Source organism: Ochotona curzoniae, unplaced genomic scaffold (assembly GCF_017591425.1).
Source record: "Ochotona curzoniae isolate NIBS_2020 unplaced genomic scaffold, NIBS_Ocur_1.0 scaffold_3208, whole genome shotgun sequence".
NCBI lineage: Eukaryota > Metazoa > Chordata > Mammalia > Lagomorpha > Ochotonidae > Ochotona > Ochotona curzoniae.
Genome location: NW_024467106.1, coordinates 44348502 through 44374258, shown reverse-complemented (window position 1 = coordinate 44374258; position 25757 = coordinate 44348502). Strand labels below are relative to the sequence as shown.

The following is a 25757-nucleotide window of genomic DNA, read 5'->3' as shown; positions in this document are numbered from 1 at the left end:
TTTGCCTGGGATTCTTATGCCTCGTCAAACCTCAAAATATATAAAATGGATGAAAGCATTGACTTGAAGATTGAGAAATGCTCTGTTACATGCTACTTTCCCAAAACCTTAATTTTACTGACAAATATGTCTTATAGTTTATAAGCTAATAGATTATGAGTAAAAGCTGCCATCAAGGAATTTCTGTATAGTGTCACATGTATAAAGAGGGAGATTTTGATTTTTGTATTGTTTTGTTTTTAGATCCTTAGGGAAACATATAGGTGGGGAAAAAGCACAGTCATGTCTTGAGAATTTTAAATAGGCTAGAATTTATGGTTGAGGAATATGCACAGTTCTATTGGAACTACGAGAGTGGAAAAGTAGCGTTGTGGAAGAATAAGGGAAGACAAAAATAAAGTAGCCAAGAATAAAGGAAGGAAAACTCAGCTGCCCTTTAAGGAGGAGAGAGGCTTCAGCAGAAGCAAACACCGTGTGTAGTCACTGATGTAGAAATGACAGGCAATTTGGGGCATGGTGGGCAAATTTGAGTTCAGATGATATCTGACTGAAACACAAATTGAAGCTAAGTACCGGAGATCTTTATTATCCACAAATATGTGAGCTCTATTCTGTTGGGGTGAAGAATGCCTGAAGGGCTTTGAATGAGGTAATAACAGGTCACTCTTATGTTAGCAAATTGTGCAAAAGGTGATATGAAGGTAGGGAAAGGTTGAAGGGTGAACTATTGCAGTAGTCAGTGAGATGAGAGTCTATATTAAGAGGATAAATGGAAAGAATTGAACATGAAAACAGTGTAGTTTGTAGAACCTGACCACTGAGTGGACATAAAAGAGGGCAGTAAATTAAAGCATGGATGATAACCAGGAATATTTTCAGCATTAAGGAAATTATGAGATTATTTTTATATGTTAATAATTATTAGAGGATTTGGGGGCAATTCATGAACAAACATTTTCTGAATAATTTATGGAACTTTACTTTCAGAACATAAGATAAAACATAGCTAAAGTATAGAATTTTTTTTCACCAAAATATACTGTTTTTTTCCCATACATATTTTAATCTCAAATATACCACAGCTTGAATTTGTATCCATCACCTGAAATATTCGTGTTTAGTATGCATCTGTGTATACAAATAGAAATATAATGTGATCATGAAATCACTGTATAATTTCTAAAGTTTAATATAGTTTTAAATAACTTTGGGTCCATGTTTATGATATTATATGCAGAAGCTGTATCTTTTGTTTTCTGGCTGTTTCTAATTGGAATTCCTAAAGATCTTTTCCCCCTCAGAGAAATGTTGGTATCATTTTGTCTAATTGTTCCTTATGTTAAACTACCATGTTATAAGCTTCTTTGGAATAATAAAATTATAGTGCAGTAGCTCTCTTAAGGATATCAGTTATTACGCCATTATATTTGGTGACATTCTGCTGACTTCAGAATGGTGAATGAGAAGGGCTGACATTAAAGCATTCTCTTTTAAATTTCTCCATAAAAGCATTACTAGCATATCATTTAGCAACATGATTGTATTATTAATAAGTTAACTCGCAGTAGCGAGTTTACTGCCGATCTACCTCAACCTTAGGAACAAGGCTTGTACAATTATCCATCAAGTGCGTAAGACGGTGAGTTTATTTGTATGTTACATATTTGAACTAAGTCTCTAGCAAGCCTTGTCTGCTAATTGGACTTAAACATTGATGTTGCTAAATGAGAATCACTTTGGCTGCTATGTAGGGTGGTAAGGGCTACACAGTGGAATAAACAACTAACATCTGTTATCCTGTCCTGCTCCAGCTTGGCTTTTACCAGTTAAGTTCATCAGCCTGAAGTCAAGGTTATCAAATATGAGTATGTGAATCCCTGGCTCAGCCATGTATCTGTGAAGACATCAGGAGTGAACATCAGCCAACCCAAATCTATTGAGTACAGCTGGTTGATTTGCCTCTGACTTTACGAGCTACACAACCATAAGCAAAAGCCAATAGAGATGAATGTTTTTGTAATGTGTTTATACTAACTACATTAACAAATCATTTCATTAGCACTTCTCTACCTATGGAATTCTATACTGTTTTTTATATTCAATATAATTTATTTTTAAAGAAGCTAAATTCAGATTTGGCTGGGCTTCGAAAAGAAAAAGAAGATTTGCTGAGGAAATTGGAGACCTCATCGGAAATCACAAGTTTAGCAGAAGAAATTTCCCGGGTCACAGTTCCACGGGTACAAGTTACATCGCTTGGTCCTTCAAGAAGCATGGATTTGGAAATGAAGCAATTGCAGTGTAAACTAAAGGTGATTGCAGAGTATATTAAGCATGCAAACCTAATAATCACTGAATTCTCCAAGATATGTTAATAGACTATAGGTTTCTAGTCTCTTCTAATGTGGATGAATCATAGTATAAAAAATTCAAAAATCATTAATCCCATGTATGATTTCATGATTCGGGTTTGATCTTGTAGATTCTTAACTAGTACACCACAGACCATTCTCCTAAAGGAACAGGACAGGCCATCATGAAATCCCTACTGTGGAGCTGTCGAAAATTGACCATTGCCTTCGACTCCCATGCTCAGCTGCTCTGCAGCCTACATATCTCGCTCCAACTGAACAAAATCCTTTCAGATGGGGGAATGTCAAAATAAATGGAAGTTCTTTCTCTATATGCTTGCTAGTATTTTAATTTAGCTGTATTGGTTGGAGGACAGGATAAAAGAGAAAGAAGCAATAGCAACTGTGAATTTCCTTAATACATTTCAGCACCTTCAAGCTGAGAGTGAGAATAAAAAAAAGCAGTGTTCCTTTTGTTTATTAATAACTGTGCCTAAATCCAGGTGAAACAGTTAACAACTTAAAAGTAAGCTTGACCTTAGTTTAAATAGGATCAACTTTCAAGAACTGGTCTGTGAGGGTTTTTGTTTGTTTGTTTGTTTGTTTTGGAAAGTACATTTTCATGCTGCTTAAAACAAGATCATTTATTCCTCACATGTTTAAATGTTTTCTTCAGGTGGGATTCCTAGGCTGGAATCCAGAAAGTCAGCGTCTACTGGACTCCCTCTTGCTTTGCAGGAATAAGAATGCCTAAAGCAATATAGTTTTGAAGTAATGTTGTCTTGCGTCTAACCTGCAGTCTTGTACAGGGCAAAAAGGATCAATCTTTATATTTGTTTTGTTTCATGTTTTAATATAGGAATTTCCTATAAGACTAGAGTCTTTTAAGAACATAATGCCTTCTGCTACTATAAGTTTCAGTTTCAATATTGTACTAGTTTGCTAGGGCTGTCATAATAAACTATCAAAGAGTAGGATAGGGGGAGGGTTAGTATCTTAGACAACAAACATTTACCATCTCACAGTCCTGGAGGCTGGACATCCAGTTCAAGGTGTCACAGATGGTTTCCCCTGAGGCCTGTCCTCCTGGCTTGTGGCTGGCTGTCTTCTCCCTGTGTGTATGATACAGCGTTCCTTCTATATATCTCTGAGTCCTGATTTCTTCTTATAAAGACATCATCATATTGAGTTAGTACCGTTACAGGTTGACTATCGGACTGAACAAGCTGTTGAAACTCTTTCACAGTTAATGGACACATGATTACTGTTTATAAATTAAGGCTGGCTTTGGCCTAGTGGGCATTCTCTAGGTCACTGGGGGGTAGTCCCCTCTCCTGGTGAGCCAAGCACCACTTCCTGTCTGTGCTTCCTGACCTGCTGTGCACGTTCTGACCTCAGCATGCCAGACTAACAGGGGTGTCTGACATTGGATCGTGAGCCAACGTCAGCTTTCTTCTTCCTAAGCAGCTCCTCTGAGCTATTTCAGTTAGAGTGATGGAAAGCTAAGTCAAACGTGCCCCCCAATAATCACATTGTATCTTAATTGCTTCTTTAAATACACTCACCTTGGAGGCACTGGAGAGCAGATAAAGATTTCAACAGATGAAATTTGTGGGCAGATACAGTTTATCCCATAACAGATATCAAATTGCTAACACAGTGATTATCTAAGAAGTAATTTATTTTCTAATTGATATTTTTATACTTAATTGCAATTAGTTAGATTTGAAACCCTTGAAAGTCTACATACATCTTTTTTTATTCTAATTAATAATGGACTGTTCTACCTAATTTCTGATGTGTATTTTTTAGATATCTCTGGTTCAATCAATAATGTTAGAGTGCTGACATGCATTTTTCTGGTTGTGTTCTTACTTCCAACCAGTATGGACACATTTCATCAAGGTGCTATCCAAATTTATCTTTTTTATATATAGAAGGGTATTGATATAGAAGGATACTAGGATATTTAGAAGCACATAAATTCCTTTTCTTGAATAATATGTGCATCAACTGTTTACATTAATTTGGAGGGTTTTTTTTTTTTACACAATCTGAATTAAATAGTACTCCAGAGTAGAATATTTTTTACCTCATAATTTTTCATGTTCTCAGTTTGCCAGTAACTTAACAGTCATAAAGGATACTGAGTTTGAATCCACTGTTCCTTTGTATATAATATGTAGGCTGATGCTAAGTATTTTACAAATATTAACTCATTTCATTCTTATTCAACCCTGTAAAACAGGTTCTATTTTTATTCCTAATTTGCAGCTGTGAGAGTTACCCATTCAAGGTCACACAGCTAGCAAGTGGCAGAGTTGAGGTTAGAACTCGAGCAGCAGGTTGAAGAGTTCCCTGTCTTTAATCATTACACTGTGCAAACTTGTAAATTTTTCAGTAAACAATATAGGAAGGCTCTAAGTAAGATGCATACAATTGTGACATTTTAGAAATGTGTTTTACATCAGAAGTTTTTGTAACATGTCTTATGCAAAATTTTAGGATACATTACTGGTAATATTGTATAATAGGTGCTAGAAATGGCCTTTGATCCATTTTGACCATTGACTTTTTCTGGGACCTGGCTGAGAAAATCACTTAATTTCTGCAAAAATCTAAAGCCAGAATGCTTTTCTAGCTACCCTGTAAGGATTTTTTTTTAAGTCTCAAATGAAATAGCTATGGGATTTAAAGACTTTCGGCAAAAAGTACATATCATGTTTGTGTTGTATTTATCGTCTGATTCCTCGATTCTCCAGAAGTTGGTTGCAGCATTTCTGAGCACAGAAAGCATAGCTTTAGTTCTGCAAACAGAAGAGAATCAAACAGCTTAAAATCAGTTAATTTATTCACATGACAATCTTATTTTATGCCTATTGTCTTTTAAGTACTCTTCTTCATTTGTTTATTGTATGTATCAGCAGATCATCTCAGAAGCACTAAGTGAGAATTAGGTACACAGATTAAGGGCATTGTTTTTAAGGCAGAAATGCTGATAGAAACAAAGTTTACATCAAATCAGTTGGCAGAGAAACAAAATGAGATAGGAAAAATTACAAATAGATAAAAGCAACAGTGTAAGAAAACTTAGGAATACATAGATGTTTAAATCACAGTACTCCCTACAGTTCAGCATGTTGTAGGAGAAGTGACGCCAGCAGAAAGCTGTATAATTAATACAGTATAATATTTATAAAGAAATATCACTATATGAGGTTACTTCAAAAAGGCTAGAAAATTGAATAAAAATAATTTTGTTGCATTTTTTTTAAAGATTCATGCATCACTTTTTCATGATGTACATTTCCCATGAAATTTTTAGGGTGCCCCTTTTTTGTAGGGGAAGATTTTGGCATTAAGAAAAACTTTGCTTTTTTTTCCACTAACTTTTTAAAAAAAGATTTATTTATTTTTATTGGGAAGTCAGAGATAAAATGGGGAGGAAAAACAAGAAGATCTTCCATCCAGTGGTTCACACCACAAGCAGCCGCAATGGCTGGAGCTATGCCAATCCGAGCCAGGAACCAGGAACTTCCTCTGGATCTCCCACGTGGGCGCAGGGACACATGGTTTTGTGCCATCGTCAACTGCTTTCCCAGGCCACAAGCAGGGAGCTGGACGGGAAGCAGTGTCCCAGGATTAGAACTGGTGCCCATATGGCATTTGGTGCATTCAAGGATAAGACTTTAGCCAATAGGCTACCATACTGGGCTCTCCACTTACTTTTTTTTTTTTTTAAAGATTTATTTTTATTATTTTGTTTATTGGAAAGGCGGATATACAGAGAGGAGAGACAGAGAGGAAGATCTTCCGACCGATGATTCACTCCCCAAGTGAGCGCAACGGGCCGATACTATGACAATCCGAAGCCAGGAGCCTCTTCCAGGTCTCCCACACGGGTGCAGGGTCCCAAAGCTTTGGGCCATCCTCTGCTGCTTTCCCGGGCCACAGGCAGGGAGCTGGAAGGGAAGCGGGCTGCTGGGATAAAACCGGCGCCCATATGGGATCCCGGGCGTGCAAGGCGAGGACCTTAACCACTTGCGCCACCGCGCTGGGCCCTCCACTTACTCTTTGAAGTGACTTCATATCGGTTCATCACAGTTAGCTTAACATAATTGTAAATGATTGTTTGACCAACTGAATGAGCAGTAATTCCAAAAGAAAGTGAAAGATTAACACAAAAAAGAAAGTGAAAGATTAACACAAATTCACTGCTGTGGATAATCTTATTCTAGATGCATTGCTGTAAATAAGGTACCCTGCTACACTGAAAATGTACAAAATGGTGACTGATTTAATTGTGATACATATGTATCAAAGCTTGCAGCATTCACAGCAGCTGTCAGATCAAGTTAAATTTTAAATTTAGGGAAAATTATCACCTTTCATATTAGAACTGAAATCTTTTTTAATTTTCTGTACACCAAATGAAACATCTAAAACTGGCCTGATTATTCTGGCTCACCATTTCCTTCAGTGTTTAAAAATATGTTTCACATTGGGTGAGGCATCACACGTGGGAATAATCCTCAGCTCTGGCCATTGATCTCCTGACTGTCAGTTCCTGTCCTTCTTTCCACTTCAGCAAGGCAGTGGCCTTCATGGAAGGCCAATCCCAGGGCAGCACTCCAGAAGGACAAAGCAAGAAGCCACAAGGATGTAAGGCTCAGGATCTCAAATCTGCATGGTGTCATTTCTGCTACATTGTTTTGTTCAAAAAATGTCACCAGCCAGGCTAGATTCAAAGATAACGGGGTGGATTCTACATCCGGATCTGTTACAGTTGGTTAATATATTTAATATTTATAAGTGAACCTATCCAGTAATTGGAATTCCTAATTATTCACACATTTACTTTTTACCAGAGCAGTGCATATTTTCTAAAGATTGGTGTGTAGCAGAGTTGTTACGTGACTTTGTCCCTCTGTAGTTTTGTGTTATATAAGCATTTTAGTAATACTATGTTATTTCCATTAGAGCATACAAAAATAAGATATTTAAAATGTAAAACTATTCGTTTCCATAATTGTTCACTGCAGTTATTATGAATCCATTACTCTTCTGAAGAACACTATGAACTACTTTATGCTACTGTAGACCAACGTTGAAAAGTGTGCTAACATTTTTTTTTGCTTTTAATCTAGAATGCAACTAATGAACTCACTAAACAGTCAGCAAACGTGAAGTCTCTGAAATTGGAACTCCTAGCAAAAGAAGAACACATAAAGGAACTACATGAGAAGTAGGGGCTTTATATTTGTATCCATTGTATTTGGTGCCACCTAGTGGTAGTCAGCTCCACGAAAGGTTGTGCTCCAAGGAACAGTATTTACATCTTTTAACAATGAAGTTTTCCTTCCTGTTTGATGTTTAAACATAAAAAAAAAAAAAACCTATGTAAACAATATTACGTTGATTGTGGTCAAGATCGTTGCTATTTTTTAATTTAACTAGGGCATGAAGATTTAAAGTTAGATTTCTGCTTTAAATTTTAAAATAAAATTGATGACCTAAGGACTAAAATAGAAGCTTTCATATGGGGACCAGAATTATTGTATATGGGCTAATACTTTTGTAGAATTCATTGCCTAAGTTTCTAATTATAAGATGGAGAAATTAAGATTTTATTTATGTTTAAGATATGTAACGAATTTGAAACTTTGTACTTTTTGCATTTAATAAGTGCTTTTCATATATTTATTAATGAGACTTTTAAGTGCTCTGTCACATTGAATGAAAATTGCTTCCTATCTATCATAGCTATAACGGAGCTAAGAAGAAATAGTTGGTTAGCTAGACTTCCAGTCATCACTGATATTAACATAATATCTAGTATACATAAAATTATACTGTCAGTAAAGTTCTATAAGTGATATCACTAAATCAAACTGTTATACAAAAGATTGGTTTGTTTCTATTAACTGCGGGTATCCCAGGTGACAGACTAGGAGGCAGCGTTGCTCGTTGTCTAACAGTGACATCTCAGGACTCTGATCCTGGCTGCTTGACTGACAAACTCTGTGCTTCATGCAGGAATTAATTTATAAAGTCCTTATGGTGAAAATGAGTTTATTAACATAAGGTGCTTATTATTGTGACAGAGATATAATAATAGTTCAGTCAATATTAGCCTTTGTCATTGTAATGGCACATCCGAGAGTCTAATTTAGAAATGAGCTTATTTATATATTTTTCAAGATATGCATCTTCTACTTTCTTCTTGAGGACCCCCTTGAACGTGCCGGAAGCAGAAGTGGCAGTGGTTGGTAGTGCATCTGTCATCTTATTCTTACTGACACTTCATCCACTGAAGCTAAAGTGATAAAATGATACTGAATTAAAAGCATTATTCCTAAAACTAGATTCTCTACATAGTGCAGGATTTTACATTTTTTAATAAAGTATGGGCTTGATTCTAATCATTGTTCAGTTTCTGAGTATGTCTTTGAATTTTCTAAACAATGCAAAAATATAAAAAATGATTTCAAGGTTTCATAAATTTTGTTTATCTTTCTTCCATCCAAATTTAAAATTGAAATGCACACACAAGGGCATTAAAAAGACTTCTGTGGGAACTAGAATTGAGTATTTATTTTGATCCAGAAATCTTTTGAAATCTGCATAGTTTTTCCATAATACACATTTTCCATAAGCTTTTTAAGGACTCCTTGTATATAATAATATAATAATGAGATCACATCTACAAACACATTGAAGAACATTATTTTATCGAGTACAATTTATTTACTAACATATTTCGATTAATATCAAAAGACATTTAAACGCCGTCAGTAAGTATAACGCTGGATGTATGTGAGATATCATTGCTGTTAAAATATCTTTGTAAACTCTTAGTAACATCTTTTTCTTCCTCTCAAGGATCTCTCGAATGGAGAGGGACATAGCTATGAAAAGACATCTAATAGAAGACTTGAAATTCCGGCAGAAAGTACATTCAGAAAATACTGAGAGTTTTAATGAAATGCTGGAAAATCTTGACAAAAAGGTGTCAATTTTTGTGTTCACTTAGGCTGAAACTCACCTCCCTTTATTTTTGTTTATTAATTACAATATTCAGTGCTAATGAATACAGAAAAGACACAGAGCCTGTAGATTCATGCTTGAAAATTTACCCCATTCTTTCTGAAAGTACATGATTTCTTTTAAATTCAAGTTTCTAGAATCTCACAAATAACAGAGCTACACATTTGTTACTGTTTGTATCCAGCCTAGAGAGAGAAAATCCATTTTAATTTTTAAAATCTTTAATATTTCAAGAGTACTTACCTATTCTATTCAACATTTTACTTTATGTAGTGCTATACAATGACAAAATCAAGTTTATATTTCTATATGAAATCAAACTCCCAGAAGTTCTTTAAAATGTGCACACTTTACTTGTATATACTTAATTCAGCATATATTTGCAACTCATAAAGCAGCTTGTACCTTGACGTTTATTAAGTGTCACGCACTTGTGAGAAAGCGTGTCTCTTGCCTTCTTTGTTGAAGGTAAAGTGTAGGTAACGCAGCGCCAGTGGATCTAACAGAGCAGTTACTAGAGGACAGCAGGAGCACGCAGGCTTCCCTTCTGCGTCATATATGTGCATAAATCATGAGAATTTTTAAAAGTAATTTGAACTTTGCACATTTTCTACTATAACAGTCATTTCAGAGACTACTTCAGGATCTTTGCATGAGAAATCAAATATCTTCAGTGACTTTTAAACTGAACAAGTCATTATTTATTACTCTGTTAACAAATATGTATTTTATGCAATTTTTGTTGATCTAAGATTTTAGGTTTCATTTTAGTAGTAGAGCTACTTAAATTTTTGATATTGCCTACGAGAAAATAGGCAGAACTAGACTCCTGTGTTCTCTGATTTATTCTCTTTTGAAACTATAGCACACCATTGTGATGCCTCCACCATTAAAGATTACCTTTGCGCTTTCATTGTAGGTAAAGACATTAACTGAAGAATGCTCCAACAAAAAGATATCAATTGATTCACTAAAGCAAAGACTTACTATTGCTGTAAAAGAAAAATCACAGTATGAACAGATGTACCAGAAAACTAAAGAGGAACTAGATAAGAAGGTGTGTGTATAGGATATTTCAGCCTAGAGGTGGGATTTAGTGATGTCTTCCTCATCTGGAATGTTGTTGAGTTTTTCTCTCCCACAAACTGAAGCATTTTGCATAATTACATAATTACAAAATTTTGGATCTTTACATGAAATACCAGGAATTTGATTAACATTACAGATAATCCTGTATTAAACACAACAAAAAAAATCATTAATTTCATCAAAATAAAAACAAACATAGACAAGAGTGATAAAACCCTTTCCTTTGATTTAGATGCAAAATTAGCCCTTTGAAAACTGTTTATGAATTTTTTTTCATTGTTGGTCTTCCGCAGGATCTCAAGCTTACTATCCTGGCATCGAAAATCAGTGAGACTGAATCTGCAATGGCAGAAATTGAAGCCGCAGCATCTAAGCAGCTGCAAGGATTGGCACTGCAGAGCGAGCAGGTCCTTGAAGGGGTGCAGAAGAAACTGCGGTTAGCCAATGAGACAGTGGCAGAGTTCACCGTGTTCATAAAGGTTTGAGTTAATCTGTGGTTTACCGTTGCGTATTTTACTTCAAGTCAAGTCAGCAGTGGTCTCCTTTATAGGATTTGGGGCGTACTCTTACAAAGTTTCTGTCTGATTTCCTGATGCACAACACATCTTTCCCTACTCTACTTGTGGCATGGCTGGAATTTTCCTTACTAAAGACTTGTTTTTATGTTTTGAACATAACATTTTACTGTTCTGTTCATTAATATTTTTCATAATGGACTGAAGTTTGCCTTCAGGATGAAATTATAGTAGTTTAGTTCTCAAGGCATATAGAAGATGAGGGGACTAAATCATTCACACTGTGTTTGCATTTTCAAAGTCATCCAAACAATGGCCCAATTTAGTTTCTGAGTTCCTGGTTTTGACCTGGCCCAGGGTTGGCAATCAGAAACAATTTCAAGAGTAAAACAGAAACTGAAAAATCTTTGTTTGCCTCATTCTCTCTCTCACTGCCTTTTAAGAAAGTGAAAATTAAGTGAACAGAGTCATTTATTTGAAAGGCACAGACAGAGTGAGGGATCAGAAGAAAGATATCTTTTACTCTCCAAATGGCTGCAACCTGGAGCGCCATTCATGGGGGCAAATGCCCAAGTATGCAAATCGGCGTGTGCTGCCTTCCCAGGCACATTAGGTGGGACCTGGATTGGAAATGGGCAGCTAGGATATGAACCAGCACTCCAGTGTGGGATGCCGGAGTTGTAAGCAGTAGCTTGCTGTACTACAATGCTGTTGTCTCCAAATTCTGATTGAGAAGAAAAGCATCCAAGCAAGAACAAAGAGAAATTCATTCCATGTCCTGTGATGCTAGGAAATATCTCAATTTCAGTCCACAGATTATCAAACCATGGAATGAACAGAAAAGAGACAAATAAATGACTTAGAACAAAGATAGATTTAGGTACCTGTAGTGTGGACTGTCTCAGCTCAGCTCTGGTCATTGCAGCCATTTGGGGAGTGAACCAGTGGATGGAAGATCTTTCTCTGTCTCCCTCTCTCTGTAAACCTGCCTATCAAGTAAAAATAAATAATTTTTTTTAAAAGTGATGTATCATAGCAATAACTACTTATTTACACATAGGAAAATATCTTCATTCAATAGAATATAATTTAATGACCACTTATTGTCTTCTTTTTGAAACAGTGCCTTCATCATTCAGCTCATTAATTTAAACTCTGCCATAACAATCTGTGCTGAATTAAAAGTGCCATGTTGTATATCTGTTAATGTCTCGGTCTTCTCAAATCAGCTCTTTTTGTGTTTTCTGTCTATAGAAAGGTCAGTAGTTTGCCTCTGATATACTCCTGATAGAGAGGACATGCTGCTCGACATACACTAGAATATTGCTCAGTCTTGTGGGGTATTGATTTTATTTATAAGACATAACATTTCTGAGTTTGTAGGATGAATGTAAGTTTGTAAATAACTGACTGTTATCTATAATGCTAAATTCTCTTTTTCCCTAAAGACAGGAGCCTACAAGATTTTTTTGCCATAGTTATTTGTACCCTTTTCTGGAGAAAGTTCCTTACTTTGTTTCTTTGGGAATCATAGATACCATGGGAGTTTACACATTTTGGAAAATATGTACAAGATAGATAAAAAAAAATTTATTTCCTTTAACAATGGTTTGAATTGGTATGAAGTTAAACCAGTCATGCTTGCCTCTGAGGACCCTAGAGGATTATATAGAGCATTTATTTTAGTAAGTATAATGTGCTTTTTCCTGATTTACATTGTTTTCTTCCAAATGCTTGTTGAGTCATCTCAGAGCTCAACTTCTGATGAACACGGTCGCTGAATATTGCCATTGTTTTGTTCATTATGTAGAAACATTATTATTATGACTATTATCTTCATAAACCTTTTTTGTTTGTTTGTTTTAAATTCAACTTGGGAGTTTATTTGTTGAATTTTTAGCCAACATATTAAATAAGGAAGATAATTATAAGATTTGTTTTAAAATGCTGAATTACTCTTTTGAATATGGCATTTTTCTAAAGAAGGGCAAATGAGAACCAGATGTTTTTCTAATAGAAAAATGATTTTATGACTGGGAGATCTCTGACTACTCTGCACTTGGTGAAATTTCATATTTGAGATAAGTAAGTGAGTGTATCTCTACACATAAAATAGCAAAAATCCTGTCAAAAATCAAATTTTTTGATTCACATCCAATGATATGGATGAAACTTAAAGATGAAATGGTATCTGAACTCTAATGTTTCAAGGGTGACGTTTGTATTGATCCTTCATATTGGTAACAATAATTTAAAATGTAGATGACTTATTAGTTTAATTCAAAATTTCTGTGTTTTTATGGTTTTTTCATTTGAATTACTTTTTAAAAATTGTTATTGGAGAAGAATATGGTCAAAATATCTTTAGGACTTTTGGGATTTTTAGACTTCATTTCAGTTTAGTAATTTAAGATAATCTGCATTAGAATAATCTAATTCTGTTGTATTAGAATAAAATGCTTGCCAGTTGAACCAGACTTTATAGTTCTCAATTTCTAATGGTAATCTGACGTTTGTTCTTCTTGTTTTAAGGCCAATATATAGTTGGTACTGGCACCACTGTTGCTAATACAGCTCTCTAACTGAGGGCAGCCATCAAATAAATACTCAAATAATAAACGTTGGCGGAGACTGGATAGCCAGGTCTTAAAAATGGTCATCATTCTCTCCCTTGTTCAGATGATCCTGGAATTAGTCAGACGTGTTTGCGTGGCACTTATCCGAGGCAACATACCACCAGTTCATTCCCAAATCTTAGTGTTGGGTCCAGGTTACCACCAATTGAAAGACTTAAGACCTTCCATAATTGGACACTGTTCTGCTCAGATCTAATTTTCTTTCTCCCATTACTCCCCAGTGTTCATCTATATGGACTTATATCTGTCTTCTCAGGTTTGCCTTGCCACCCCAAAGTCCCTGCCCCAATTTCTCTTCAGATTTATCTCAGTGCCTCTCTCTTCTGTAAAACTCTCCCTGAACTCTGTGTTCAAGAGTACAGAGCCCAGCCCTGCTGCTTACAGCTTCAGTGATCCTCAGGCATGTGACTTCATCCTCTCTGCCTCCATTTCTCTTTCCCTATATGAGTGTAAAAATGGGGGCATATTGAAGGTGAAGATGTGAATAAATCATCACAGATAAGGCTCACTACAGTGTCTATTGTACTGAAAGTGCTATCTAGTTATCAACCAGTAGTTGTAATAGTATAGTAGTAGTGTGATTCTTATTTATGTCCTAAACATTTTTATATGTATCACATAAAGTAACATAATCCTAAATCTTGTGTATATTTTTGCCTCAAGTAAGATTTTAGCTAACTTGCAGGCAGGACCAGTATCATTTCTTATCCTCAGAGTACTGGCATATAATAGGACTCATCAAGTTCTTGAGTTAGTTTCATATCTGCTGCAAGATGTAATCACTGCTCAGAAGGAAAACTCAATGAAAGCCAGGATGTGCACATTCCTTGATGAGCACTGTTAAAGAGTGCACGCTGTATTTACCTGGGACATTGTGCATCTCAGGACTCATTCTATACATGGTATATTAGGATATCATATACACATAAGTACTTAATAAATATTATTAGTAAAATTAATAGTAATAATGTTTGTTCTGGCCCTGCTGTGGAATATGTGTTCCCTTTAGTCTTTTCATTTATTCATAGGATACAACCAGATTAAAGCAGAGGTGGAGTGGCCATCTGTTCTAGATCTAGTCTTGAATATGGAATTTTGCCCTAGGGTGAAATCAAGTGTTTTGAGCATCTGGGCTGGATATATGTGGCAGAGCTGAGGCTGTGAATTCCCCTAATAACTGAATACAATACACCAGAGAAATTTCTGGAAGTATTTGTTCAGTTTGACTCAGCCGTGATATACAGACTTATTAATACACTTGTATATAAGAGTCACATGCCAAGCTCTATCTTATCAATGCCTTTATTTTTTGTTAACTATGAAATAAATACCAGCCAAAGCACAATATTTAGTTCAAAGCTTAAGTAGTTTCATTATCAATATGTACTTGCTTGATAAGATTTAGTAAAACGTTTTCATCATATGAGTTACTTGCTTCTTTAGTGAAAATATTTGTGGACCATTACAATTTCATTTTTACATATGTAATTGTGAACACTTTGGCATTGGTACGCTTTCATAAATATGTTTAAATAGTTTTGTGATGCAATTCAACTTAAATTAGCTCTTTTCACCCTCTTACACAGAAAAGGAAAATTATAGTGGTTTTAGAAAGCTTTCTAAATAAAATTGCCTTACATTAACTGAGTGAACTTCAAGTATACAAATTCTATCTCAATAAAGCTGTTTAAGAAGCTGTCAAGAAGATATATTAAGGCAAGAATCTATGATGGTACTGGTGACTCAGATAATTTGATTAGACCATGATCTCCTTCTTCACAATCTAATCTTATTGAGAAAAGTCTAATCAATCCATAATGATTCCATGAAAGTCGGAATTGTACATAGCTAGCTAACACAAGGTTTTATTGGTAAAGATTGGAAAAGCATTAACAAATGCAGAAAACAGTCAAATGAAAAACAGGACAACCAAATTTAGTAAAATTGAAATGGAATAGTTTTTTTTTTTTTTTTATTTCTCAGCCGATGTTATTGGCTGGTTATAATCAATTCTGCTATTTAAAAAAAGTAGCTGTGGTTGAGGTGTATATCCAAGAAAGTATTCTTAGTTTGAAAAACATCCTTAGAACCTGGGACCAATATTACCCCCACATTATTCCAAGAATTTCAAGGAGACTGATACAGGTTGTTAGAAATTCAATTAGCATTTAGTAAATTTTTACCTTAGATCACGAAGTTTTTTTTTTCTTACCTTGAAAATAAAGCATTGGCAAGTGCAGTTATTCAATTCATATAGTGCCTTAAAGAGTAAAGTACTTAAAGAGTGCTGCATACCTTGAGGTCTCTTAAGGTTGTCTGCAGAGGAACTACGAAGATGTTAAGTTTGTAAGAGAAGGCAATTTTGTAATGGATAAAAGATGAGATTTTAAAAAATTGTTATCTGTGCATGGGAAGAACTTCTAAAAGTTAGTAGGAATTGTGTTTTTTTTTTTAAAGAAAACTTGTAGATTTCAAATTTTTGAAATATATTTAATGTACTTTTTAAGAATATGAATTTATCTATTTGAAAGGTTAATTGTGGAGGGAAGTGGCACAAATTGGGGGAGAGAGGTCTCGAGTTCACTCCTCAGGTGCCTAAAACATCCAGTCTGGTCTACACTGAAGTCAAGAGCCAGGAACTCCATCCTCGTCTTCTGCATGTGTTGCATCAGCCCTGTATTCTTCTGCGCTCTTCCCCAGGGCCTCAGCAGACAAGTGGACTGGGAGAAAAGCTAGAACTCAAACCAGCTTCCACTGCATTGCTAGTGGAAGCTCAACCTATTGGAAGCCATGGCCAATAAACTTATCTTTTAATTTCACTTAAAAAAAGAGATTTATTTATTTTTATTGGAAAAGCAAATTTACAGAAAGATAGAAAAAATTTCCATCTGCTGGTTTACTCCCAAGTGGCCACAGTGGCCAGAGCTGAGCCAATCCAAAGTCAGAAGGCAGGTGCTCTTCTGGGTCTCCCACACGGGTGCAGGTCCCAAGGCTTTGAACCATCCTCCACTATTTTCCAGACCAAAAACAGGGAGCTGGAAGGAAAGCAGAGCAGTCAGGACACAAACTGGCCCCAAATGGCATCCCAGTGCTTATAGAGCGAGGACTTAGACACTGAGCTATTGCACCAGTTCCTTAATTTCATTTTCTCTTGAATTTTTTGGGGTACCCTTGTTTGAGAGTAGAAAATTTACTATGTTACATAGGGGTGTCAAGCATGTCAATGAGCTAAAATCAGTGAAAGTTCTACTGTAAGTCTGTCATTTTTAGAAGAGAAAATGAATATTTGGGGGTTAGGAGATATATATTTCTACAAAATAACAGCATTTGCTAATGTGTAAATGCATTTTTTAAAAATTTTTCTTCATTATTTAAAAAGTTGTTATTTATTTATGTTTATTTTATTTGGAACAGAGGTAGATTGAGCGATATGTTCTTTCTCTAAAAGCCAACAACAGCCAGGGTTGAATCACACCAAATCCAGGAACCTGGAACTTAGTCTGGTCTTGCATGTGGATGCCCAGAACCCAGCTGCTTCTCTCTGAAAGGGTACACACAAGCAGGAAGCCAGATTGAGAGCCAGTTACCCCTACGTATTATGTGGGATTCCCAAGCAGCAACTTAATGCAGTGTTTAAACAATGATTCACTTGTTCATTTGAAAGTCAGCATCACAGAGACATACAGAGAAATAGAGATCTTTCATCCATTGTTCAATGGCCACGTCAGCCAGTGCTGCACCAGGCTAAAGCAGGAAGCCACATGCTAGGAGCTTCTTCCAAATCTCTCAGGCTATTATCAAGGGCTGGATTGGAAGTGGAGCAGTCAGAACACAAACTGATACCTGAGTGGGAATGATGGCATTGCGGGGTACAGCTTAACCCACTGCCCCAACCCTAGCCCCAACCCCCCAATCATATAGAGTATATGTGATTTAATAACAGTGCTCCTCACTATTAGCCTGCCAGATTGGTTTGTTCCATGTAATTTAAGTACCCTTTTCTCTGTGACACTTGAATTGTACCTGTGTGTGGTTCCTATAATTCTAATATTCATCATCCATGTTTAAAAAATTTTGTAGGAACACCTTCAGTTTCAGATGCTGATTGGAACAATAACCCCTCCAAGTCTTTTTCTGTCTCATTGCATAATGCCAGTCATACAGCTTAGGTATTAAGGTCTTTCTCTAAGAAACAATTCTGCTATGATTTTTCATATGAATGTATATCACACAATACTTTAGACTTTTAATTATCCCATATCTTAATTTCAATGACTAGTTCCACCATCATACATCTGATCTATGATTCTTAACTAAGTAGTTCTACCCATTTTAGCAAGCATTTGTAATAAATGTAGGTGTTCGTCTTAAAAGTGGGATATGCTATTAGTATTGAGTGCCCAAGCTTCAGATATATTAAATATCCTGCAATGAAAGAAACAATCCTGCAGAGTGAAGAATTGTGATCTTCTTTACTGCAAGTTTAATCCATTTCAAAAATGCCAAGTCACAGTTATGATTTTGACATTCTTTGAGACTAAAGGAAAGAGATAATTTCATCTACTGGTATATGAGGAAGATCACAGAATAGGGGGTCTCAGGAAAGATATTCCTGCTTAGTGAGGCAGTTTGAGACTTTTAAGGAGTGCACAGGGGAGATTGGGCTGTACAAGGACGTGGTTAATTGCAAGTCAGGGCTAGATAGGTGCTCAAGCTGCTTTCAGATCTGATAACACAGTATCTCAGAGCCAATACAGTTCCTTGAAAAACATGTTCGATGGCTGAACTCTATCATGGAGAGGGGATAGCAAGATGTTCTGTATGACTCAGTAGCTACAGAATGTTACTTTGCTGAGATCTGAAAGAAGAAAATATTATGTTAAGAGATTCCAGTGTTTTTTTTAATCAGGATGAAGCCCACTCAGACTTGAGTGTATCCTTATCTTATCCTTAGTGATTTGTGCCTGTATTGCATTGCATTATGTTATAAAACCTTGGGTTAGGCTGAAGAGGTGGGGCCAGATTACCCTGAAATTTCACCTTTCACAAGGTCAGTTTCTGGAATTGCCAGCAAGTGTTATTGATCTGTTTGAACAGACACTGTAGTCATAAACACAGAAATTTTCAGAGTATCAAAGGGAAAATTAAAATGTGTTTGGTAATATATATTCCCAAATAACAAAAATGTACTGTCTTGGAGATGCTGTGATGGTTCAACTGGTTAATCCTCCACCTCCAAGCACAGATATCCCTATGGGTGCTGCTTTATGTTCTGGCTGCTCCACTTCCCATCCAGCTCCCTGCCTGTGGCCTGGAAAGGAAACAGTGGATGGCCCAAAGCCTTTGGACCCTGCACCCATGTGGGAGACCTAGAAGAGGCTCTTGGTTCCTTGGTTTGGATCGGCTCAGTTGCAGCCACTACAGCCATTTGGGGAGTGAACCAGTGGATGGAAGGTCTTTCTCTCTGTCTCTCCTTCTCTTTGTAAATCTGCATTTCCAAATAAGCAAATAACCTGTAGAAAAATAAAGAGCTATTACTCTTGACCTTACTACTATACTAATAACTTAAAGACTTCAAAAGTCTCCATTTCTTTGACTATTCGTGGTTTTTTTTTTTTATGGTTTATTCACTTTTATTGGAAAGTGAGATTCCCAGAAAGAAGGAGAGACAAAGAGTTATCTTTCATCTATTGGTTCACTCCCAAAGTGGTTGAAATGGCTGGAGCTAAAGTGATCTAAAGCCAGGAGCCAGGAGATTCTTCTAGATCTCCCATGTGGGTTCAAGGTCCCAAGGATTTGGGCCGTCCTCCACTGCTTTCCCAGGCCACAAGCAGGGAGCTGGACGGGAAGTGGAGCAGCTGGAATATGAACCAGTAACAATATGGGATCCTGGTGCATGCAAGACAAGGACTTCAGCCACTAGGCTACTGTACTGGGCCCCTGACTACCACTTCTTGAACTCACAGCACAAAATTGTTTTACCTGTTGGCAACCTCAAATCCATTTACCGTACCACTTTTTCATTCTTACTGCCTTTCTTTTCACTGAATCCTCACTTCATTCATTGTGCAGTGTGAGTGCTGTTATTTCAGGGTGACTTTTTAAGGATATCCTCAACTTTTTAAATTTCCTTTCATAGCTTTAATAGTATTAATCAAGTTAACACCCAAGAGCACCTTAACTGACTCTTGGCACTATCTGATAATCTTACTCTATTTTCCCTTTTATTCAAGCTGAAAGTTTCCTTAAACAATTCTCCAGTTTTCAAGACAAGTCCCAAATTTGCAATCATCTTTGTTCATCCTTTTTGCTCACATATCATTTGTTGTTGTTGTTAATCTGGCTTATACTTGAATGGTTCTAATGAATTTTTTTTTATTTTATCTTTCATGATACAGTTCCTTAGGCTCAAGGATTCCCCCTTCCATCCTTCCCATCCTCTACCCCCCACACTGTTTCCCCCTATATTATTGCATTATATATAGTCTTTCAACAACAGCCACAAGTCCGTCATTCCAAAATTTAAGTGTATCATGATATTGTAAATATAGATAATGTTAGAAAGGTCAGTATCCTACTGACATGATACATTTAACAATTTCATTTGGAGTCCATGTTTTATTCAGATGTTAGATGCATACTACACTCTATTTTCTCTTCTCGGTATGTTAGTTTCCTCTTGATGAATATATGTATATACAAGTTTACTTGTATATCTATTGATCTTATATTTTGCATGAAGTTTGCCTTACGTCAGAGAGAACATATGATATTTGTTTCTGTTTTAGATTGGCTTATGTTATTGAGCATAATATTCTCCAGTTGGGATCATTTTTTGTAAAGGGTAGAATTTCATTTTTTTTAATGGTTGAGTAGCATTCCATAGAGTAGGAATACTAACGTTTCCTTATTTATTCCTCTTTCTGCAGGCATGTAGGTTGTTTCTATGTTTTTGCGATTGCAGATTGTGCTGCTGTACATATAGGATTACAGGTCGCTTTCTCATATGCAGATATCATTTTCTTTGGATATATTCCCCAAAGTGGGATTCCCAGTAGTGGGACAATTCTGAATGTAGGTCAATCTTATTGGAGTTAAGTGGAACCTCAGTGTGTTTTTTTATTTGTATTTCCTTGATAACTAGGGGGACTGAGCAGTTCTAATCCCTTGCCAAATCCTCTCCTGTCTTCCGTGATTTGGAAATGAATCCAAAATTCTGCCACCATCACTACAGTCTTGACGCAACTAAGCTATCATCATCTCTTGCTTCTACCTTTGTGTTGGTCTCATGTCTTCCTCTTCAGCTGTTGCCCCAGGACATTCTTTGCTCCATCAGCTAGCAGGAAAGCTGGAACTTAACCTATGTCTCCTACTTGGGTGGCAGGGATTCAAGTACCTGAGTTGTCCTTTGCTGCTTTTTCCAGGTGCATCAGCCTGGGAAAAGAGAGAAAGATTCAAAACAGCAGCTAAAACATAAACTGGTGCTCCGATGAGGGATACTGGTGCAGGCTGCATCTTAACCTGCTGCACCACAGTGCCGATTTCGCAAGCTTTTTAAAGTATTTTGTGTAGTTTCTTTTCCCATTTCGTAGGTTGACCTTTCATTTTCTTGATTTTTTCCTTCAGTGTGCAAAAGATTTTAGTTTGATATAATCCCTCTTTGTTTTGTTTGGGTTGCTTGTGGTCATAGTATCATATTCAAAAATTTTGCCCAGACCCGTCTCACAGAGCTTTCCATTGTGTTTCCTCCTCAGTGTTGCATGGGTTCTGTTCTTAGATTTAAATTTTTAACCCATTTCTATTTTACTTATATATAGGGTATGAAATTATTAATTCAGATTCATTCTTTTGCATGTGGATATCAGATTTTCTTAACCCCATTGGTTTATTATTTTTGCAAATAGCATTTTGAAGAGATTGAAATTGTGCTTTCCCTACTCTGTATTCTTGTATCCTTTTTTTTCAAGGTCAGTTGATTGCATGTGCATGGCCATGTTTATAGGTTCTCTGTTCTCTTGTATTGCTTGGTGTATCTGAGTGTGTCTGTTTTTATATCTGTGCCAATCATACAATAATTATTATTGGAGCTTTGTAACATGTACAAACACAAGCTAAGGACTTGAATACACAGTTCTCTAAAGGAAGAATAATATCAGTGTCATTCATCATTAAGCAGATACAAGTCAAAACCACAGAGATTACATACCACACTTATCAGGATGACTACTATAAAACTTTTAAAAAGGCAGCAGTTGTAGATAAGGATGTGGAGAAATTGTATCCTTTATACACTCTTCCTAGAAATACATAATTGTGGACCCAGTACAGAAACCTAGTGAAGTCCTTGCCCTTCATGTGCCGGGATCTCATATGGGCACATATGGGAATAACCCAGCTGCTCCACTTCCCCTCCAACTCCCTGCTTGTGGCCTGGGAAAGCAATGGAGAATGGCTGAAAGCCTCAGGACCCTGCACCCACGGTGGAGACCTGGAAGAAGCTCCTGGCTCCTATGCATCCACATGGGAAACCTAGAAGAAGCTCCTGGCTACTGGCTTCAGATCAGCTCAGCTCTGGCTGCTGCAGCCACTAGCAAGTGAACCAGTGGATGGAAGATCTTTCTCTCTGTTTCCTTTTCTCTATAAATCTGGTATTTCCAATAAAAAAAATCTTAACAAATACATAATTGTAAAGAAACTATGGAAACTAGTATTTGAAAAACAAAACTGTCATGATTCAGCATTCTACATTCTGGGTATCTCATTGAGAAGAATTAAAATTAGGGTCTTAAATATATATTATGATTGCTGTCTATGTCAATATAATTCTCAACAGCCAAGATACAGAGAGCCCAAAGCCTCATGAACTACTCAATGTATAAATTGTAAAGAAATTATAGATAGATATGTATGTGTGTAAACATAGATATTTATATACCATAGAATGCTATTCGACCTTAAAAAAGAAGGAACTATAGTACTCTGGATGGCAGAAATAAAAATATTGTGTGATTTTAACTTAAACTAGTCATATTCCTAGACACAACAGATTGGACAGGAGATGAATAAAGAGAAAACAATTCATCAGTAGGCATATGGGTTCAGTCAAGAAAGCTGAACAAGCTATAGAGATTTGCTACATACTATTACACTATAACCAAAAATTATATACACTTAAAATTTATCTCTTTACATAATAAAATTAAAGTAGAAGAAAAAGACCATGAAAGTAATAGTTTACTATAGAAAGAGCAATGCAAATATTTAGATGACCTGGCCTGCTTTGTGGTACCCTAAGTTAAGCTGTTGGCCTGCTATGCTAGCATCCATATCAGAGTGCTTGTTAGTGTACCCAGATGCTCTGCTCGCAATCCACCTCTTGGCTAATGGGTCTGAGAAGGCAAGAAAATGGCCCTGGTACTTGGGGATCCCACCTCCCATGTAGAAGACATGGCTGGGGTTTCGGGCTCCTGGCTTCAGCCTGGCATCGCCCCAATTGTTGAAGATTTGTGGGAGTGAACCAGTTAGATCCCTCTATGTCTCTTCTTCTCTGTCACTTTGCCTTTCCAATAAAAAAGAACTAGATGTTTTTTTGTAGTCAAATATACTAACAATTATGTGTGTGATGAAGCTGAAATATATGTTTTTAAAGAGAGACTATGAGTTTGTGTAGAAAAAAAAAAGGTGTAACTAAAGATAGTTATCCAAAAGATTTTAAAAAATAATATTAACAATGTGATATCCTAGAGTTGAATTGTATTCATACGTAAGAACCTATCTCTTCCCAACTCTGTATTCTTACTGGCCCATTCAAATCAATTTTATGCAAGAAAATTAAAACTTGAAATCATTAGGAAGAATAAAGAGAATTATTTAAATAGGACTTGATAGTTTGAAATAAAATGTAAGAATCATGAATTTTCATGAAATTGCAACATTTAAGGCAAAATTGGATGGGGAAAAAAGCAAATTCATGAATCCATAGGTATACTTATTATTCTGTAGTACATTTAATTTATACTGTACTCAGAAATCCATAATTTAAGTAGAGAAATGTAAATAAGGATACTTTCTTTTAAAACGCTTGTGGAGCAGTCATAGAAACTGCTTTTGTTAAAAGCCACAAATTTCAACAAGGTTAAAAAAGAAAAAAATTGTTTTGGTTGTCTACTTTGAACATGCTGTAATATAAATATGATTTAACCAAATAAGCAACCAGAAGCTTTTTATGATTAGAAATTCCAAACTCCTCTGTGATTTAGGTTAAGATGGAAATAAAAAATGAATTCATAAACTATTTCAAAATGAAAAGTGAGAATATAAAAATATCTGGAATTCAGCCAAAACTCAATTTTCAATTCAGGGTGCTAGAGAAAGAAAACAAAGGAATGGAATTAGGGAGGCGTGCATAGGAATCTTAAACTATGTTTGTAATGCATTTTTCTTTCCTTTGGAAGTAAATTTGATAAGGATTTGCATGAGCAGAGAGCCAAGCTGGCAACCCTGAGGAAGTGGAAAGCATGGGCTCTGGCCCTGTTTGCTTAGTGAGCTTGAAAAGCAACCATGTCCTGCCTTGAAGCCCAGCCTACAGGCTCACCGAGGCAGGGACCCAACTGTTGACTGTGACCATGGGGGCATCCCTGGTGCCATCTGGCCAGGGCTCACTGGGTAGGATCCCTACCTACAAACCTTGCTGGTTCTGGAGTCCAGTTTGTAGCCCTGCTCGTTTTCTAAGCACAGCCTGTGCTTATAACTGGACGGGGAGCCCAGTCACTGACACTTTCAGATCATAAGACATAGTAATCCAAGCTGATCATGCGCAGCCACACTCAACTACAGGGCACAATCTACAGTCAGCCTTAACAAGGACATACTGAAAACTCCATGCAATGAAACAGCAAATGCATAGTCCCACCCAGGCAGAATAGAACCCAGTCAGTGACCATACTTTGCCACAAGGTATAACTGGTGTCCCTGCCTGATCTTGAAGGCTAGTGTGGCAAACCTTAATGCAGAGTCTAGTCAGCAATACCTCTTGACAAAGGCACACAACCTGAGCCCCACTTGTTGGGAATGATTTTGAAACCCAGCCTATAGTTCTGCTCAGTTCCAAAGCGGCCGTAAATAGTATAAGATATAATGCTGCCCAAACCAGAGACAATCAAGAAGTCCAGACAGTGGCCCTGTGTGACAGCAATGTCCAGACAGTGGCCCTGTGTGACTGCAATGTCCAGACAGTGGCCCTGTGTGACTGCAATGTCCAGACAGTGGCCCTGTGTGACTGCAATGTCCAGACAGTGGTCCTGTGTGACTGCAGTGTCCAGCTGGTGGTCTTGCTTGAGTATAGAATTTGAGAAGCAGCTCTACCCAAACAAAGAACCTTGTTCAGACTAATTAGAGAACCTAACAGCAAACACTACCTATCTGCAGTGTTACCTGCTGGTATATCCAATACCTGTGTTCAGACTTACTAGTGAAATCCTATCCCTGTTGAACTGAACCTAGGAAGACTAGAAGAAATGGTTTCTTCTTAAAGTTCATAGACATCCATTCATGGATAGAAAAATCATAAAGTCAGGGAAACTAACACCATCAAAGAAAACAGATAAAACTCCAATAATGACTCTAAGAAATTGAACTGAATAAAAAAGTATTGAGATTACTCCTCTTAAAGAAATTTTGTGAAATGCAGCGAAATACTTAAGAAAACTGCATGAAATTAGCAAAGCAATAGATGAACAAAATGAAAGGTTCAACAAAGAAATAGAAATCATTATTTAAAAGAGAAGAAATCCTGGAGATGAAGACCATTATACAAAAAAAATTCAGTCAAGAACTTCAACAACATACTCAATCAAGCAAAAAATTTTTTTCAATGTTGTCTGGCTTTGTCACATACTGGATTAAAATGCCTCTTGCATTCCAGTATGGTTCCAACTTCTGGCTTGCTCTGCTTCCCATTTAGCTTCTACATATGTGGAAAAGCAGTGCAACATGGCCTAAAACTTGTGCTCTGCCCTCCATGTGGGATATCAGGATGGAGTTACTAGCTCCTAGCTTCAGCCTGACCCACGCTGGCTGCCACAGCCATTTAGGGAAATGAAGCAGCCACTGTAATACAT

General features: G+C 36.6%; 1 protein-coding gene across 2 annotated transcripts in view; it reads left to right on the top strand.

Moving 5' to 3' along the window:
- The window catches only part of CNTLN (centlein), a 244813-nt gene that overhangs the window by 194418 nt on the left and 24638 nt on the right, over positions 1-25757 (top strand). For both annotated transcript variants that reach the window (XM_040962776.1, XM_040962775.1), the window contains 5 exons: positions 2121-2312; positions 7499-7596; positions 9234-9360; positions 10318-10455; positions 10781-10966. In XM_040962776.1, the coding sequence (XP_040818710.1) occupies positions 2121-2312; positions 7499-7596; positions 9234-9360; positions 10318-10455; positions 10781-10966 (741 nt within the window). The remainder of the gene's footprint in view (positions 1-2120; positions 2313-7498; positions 7597-9233; positions 9361-10317; positions 10456-10780; positions 10967-25757) is intronic.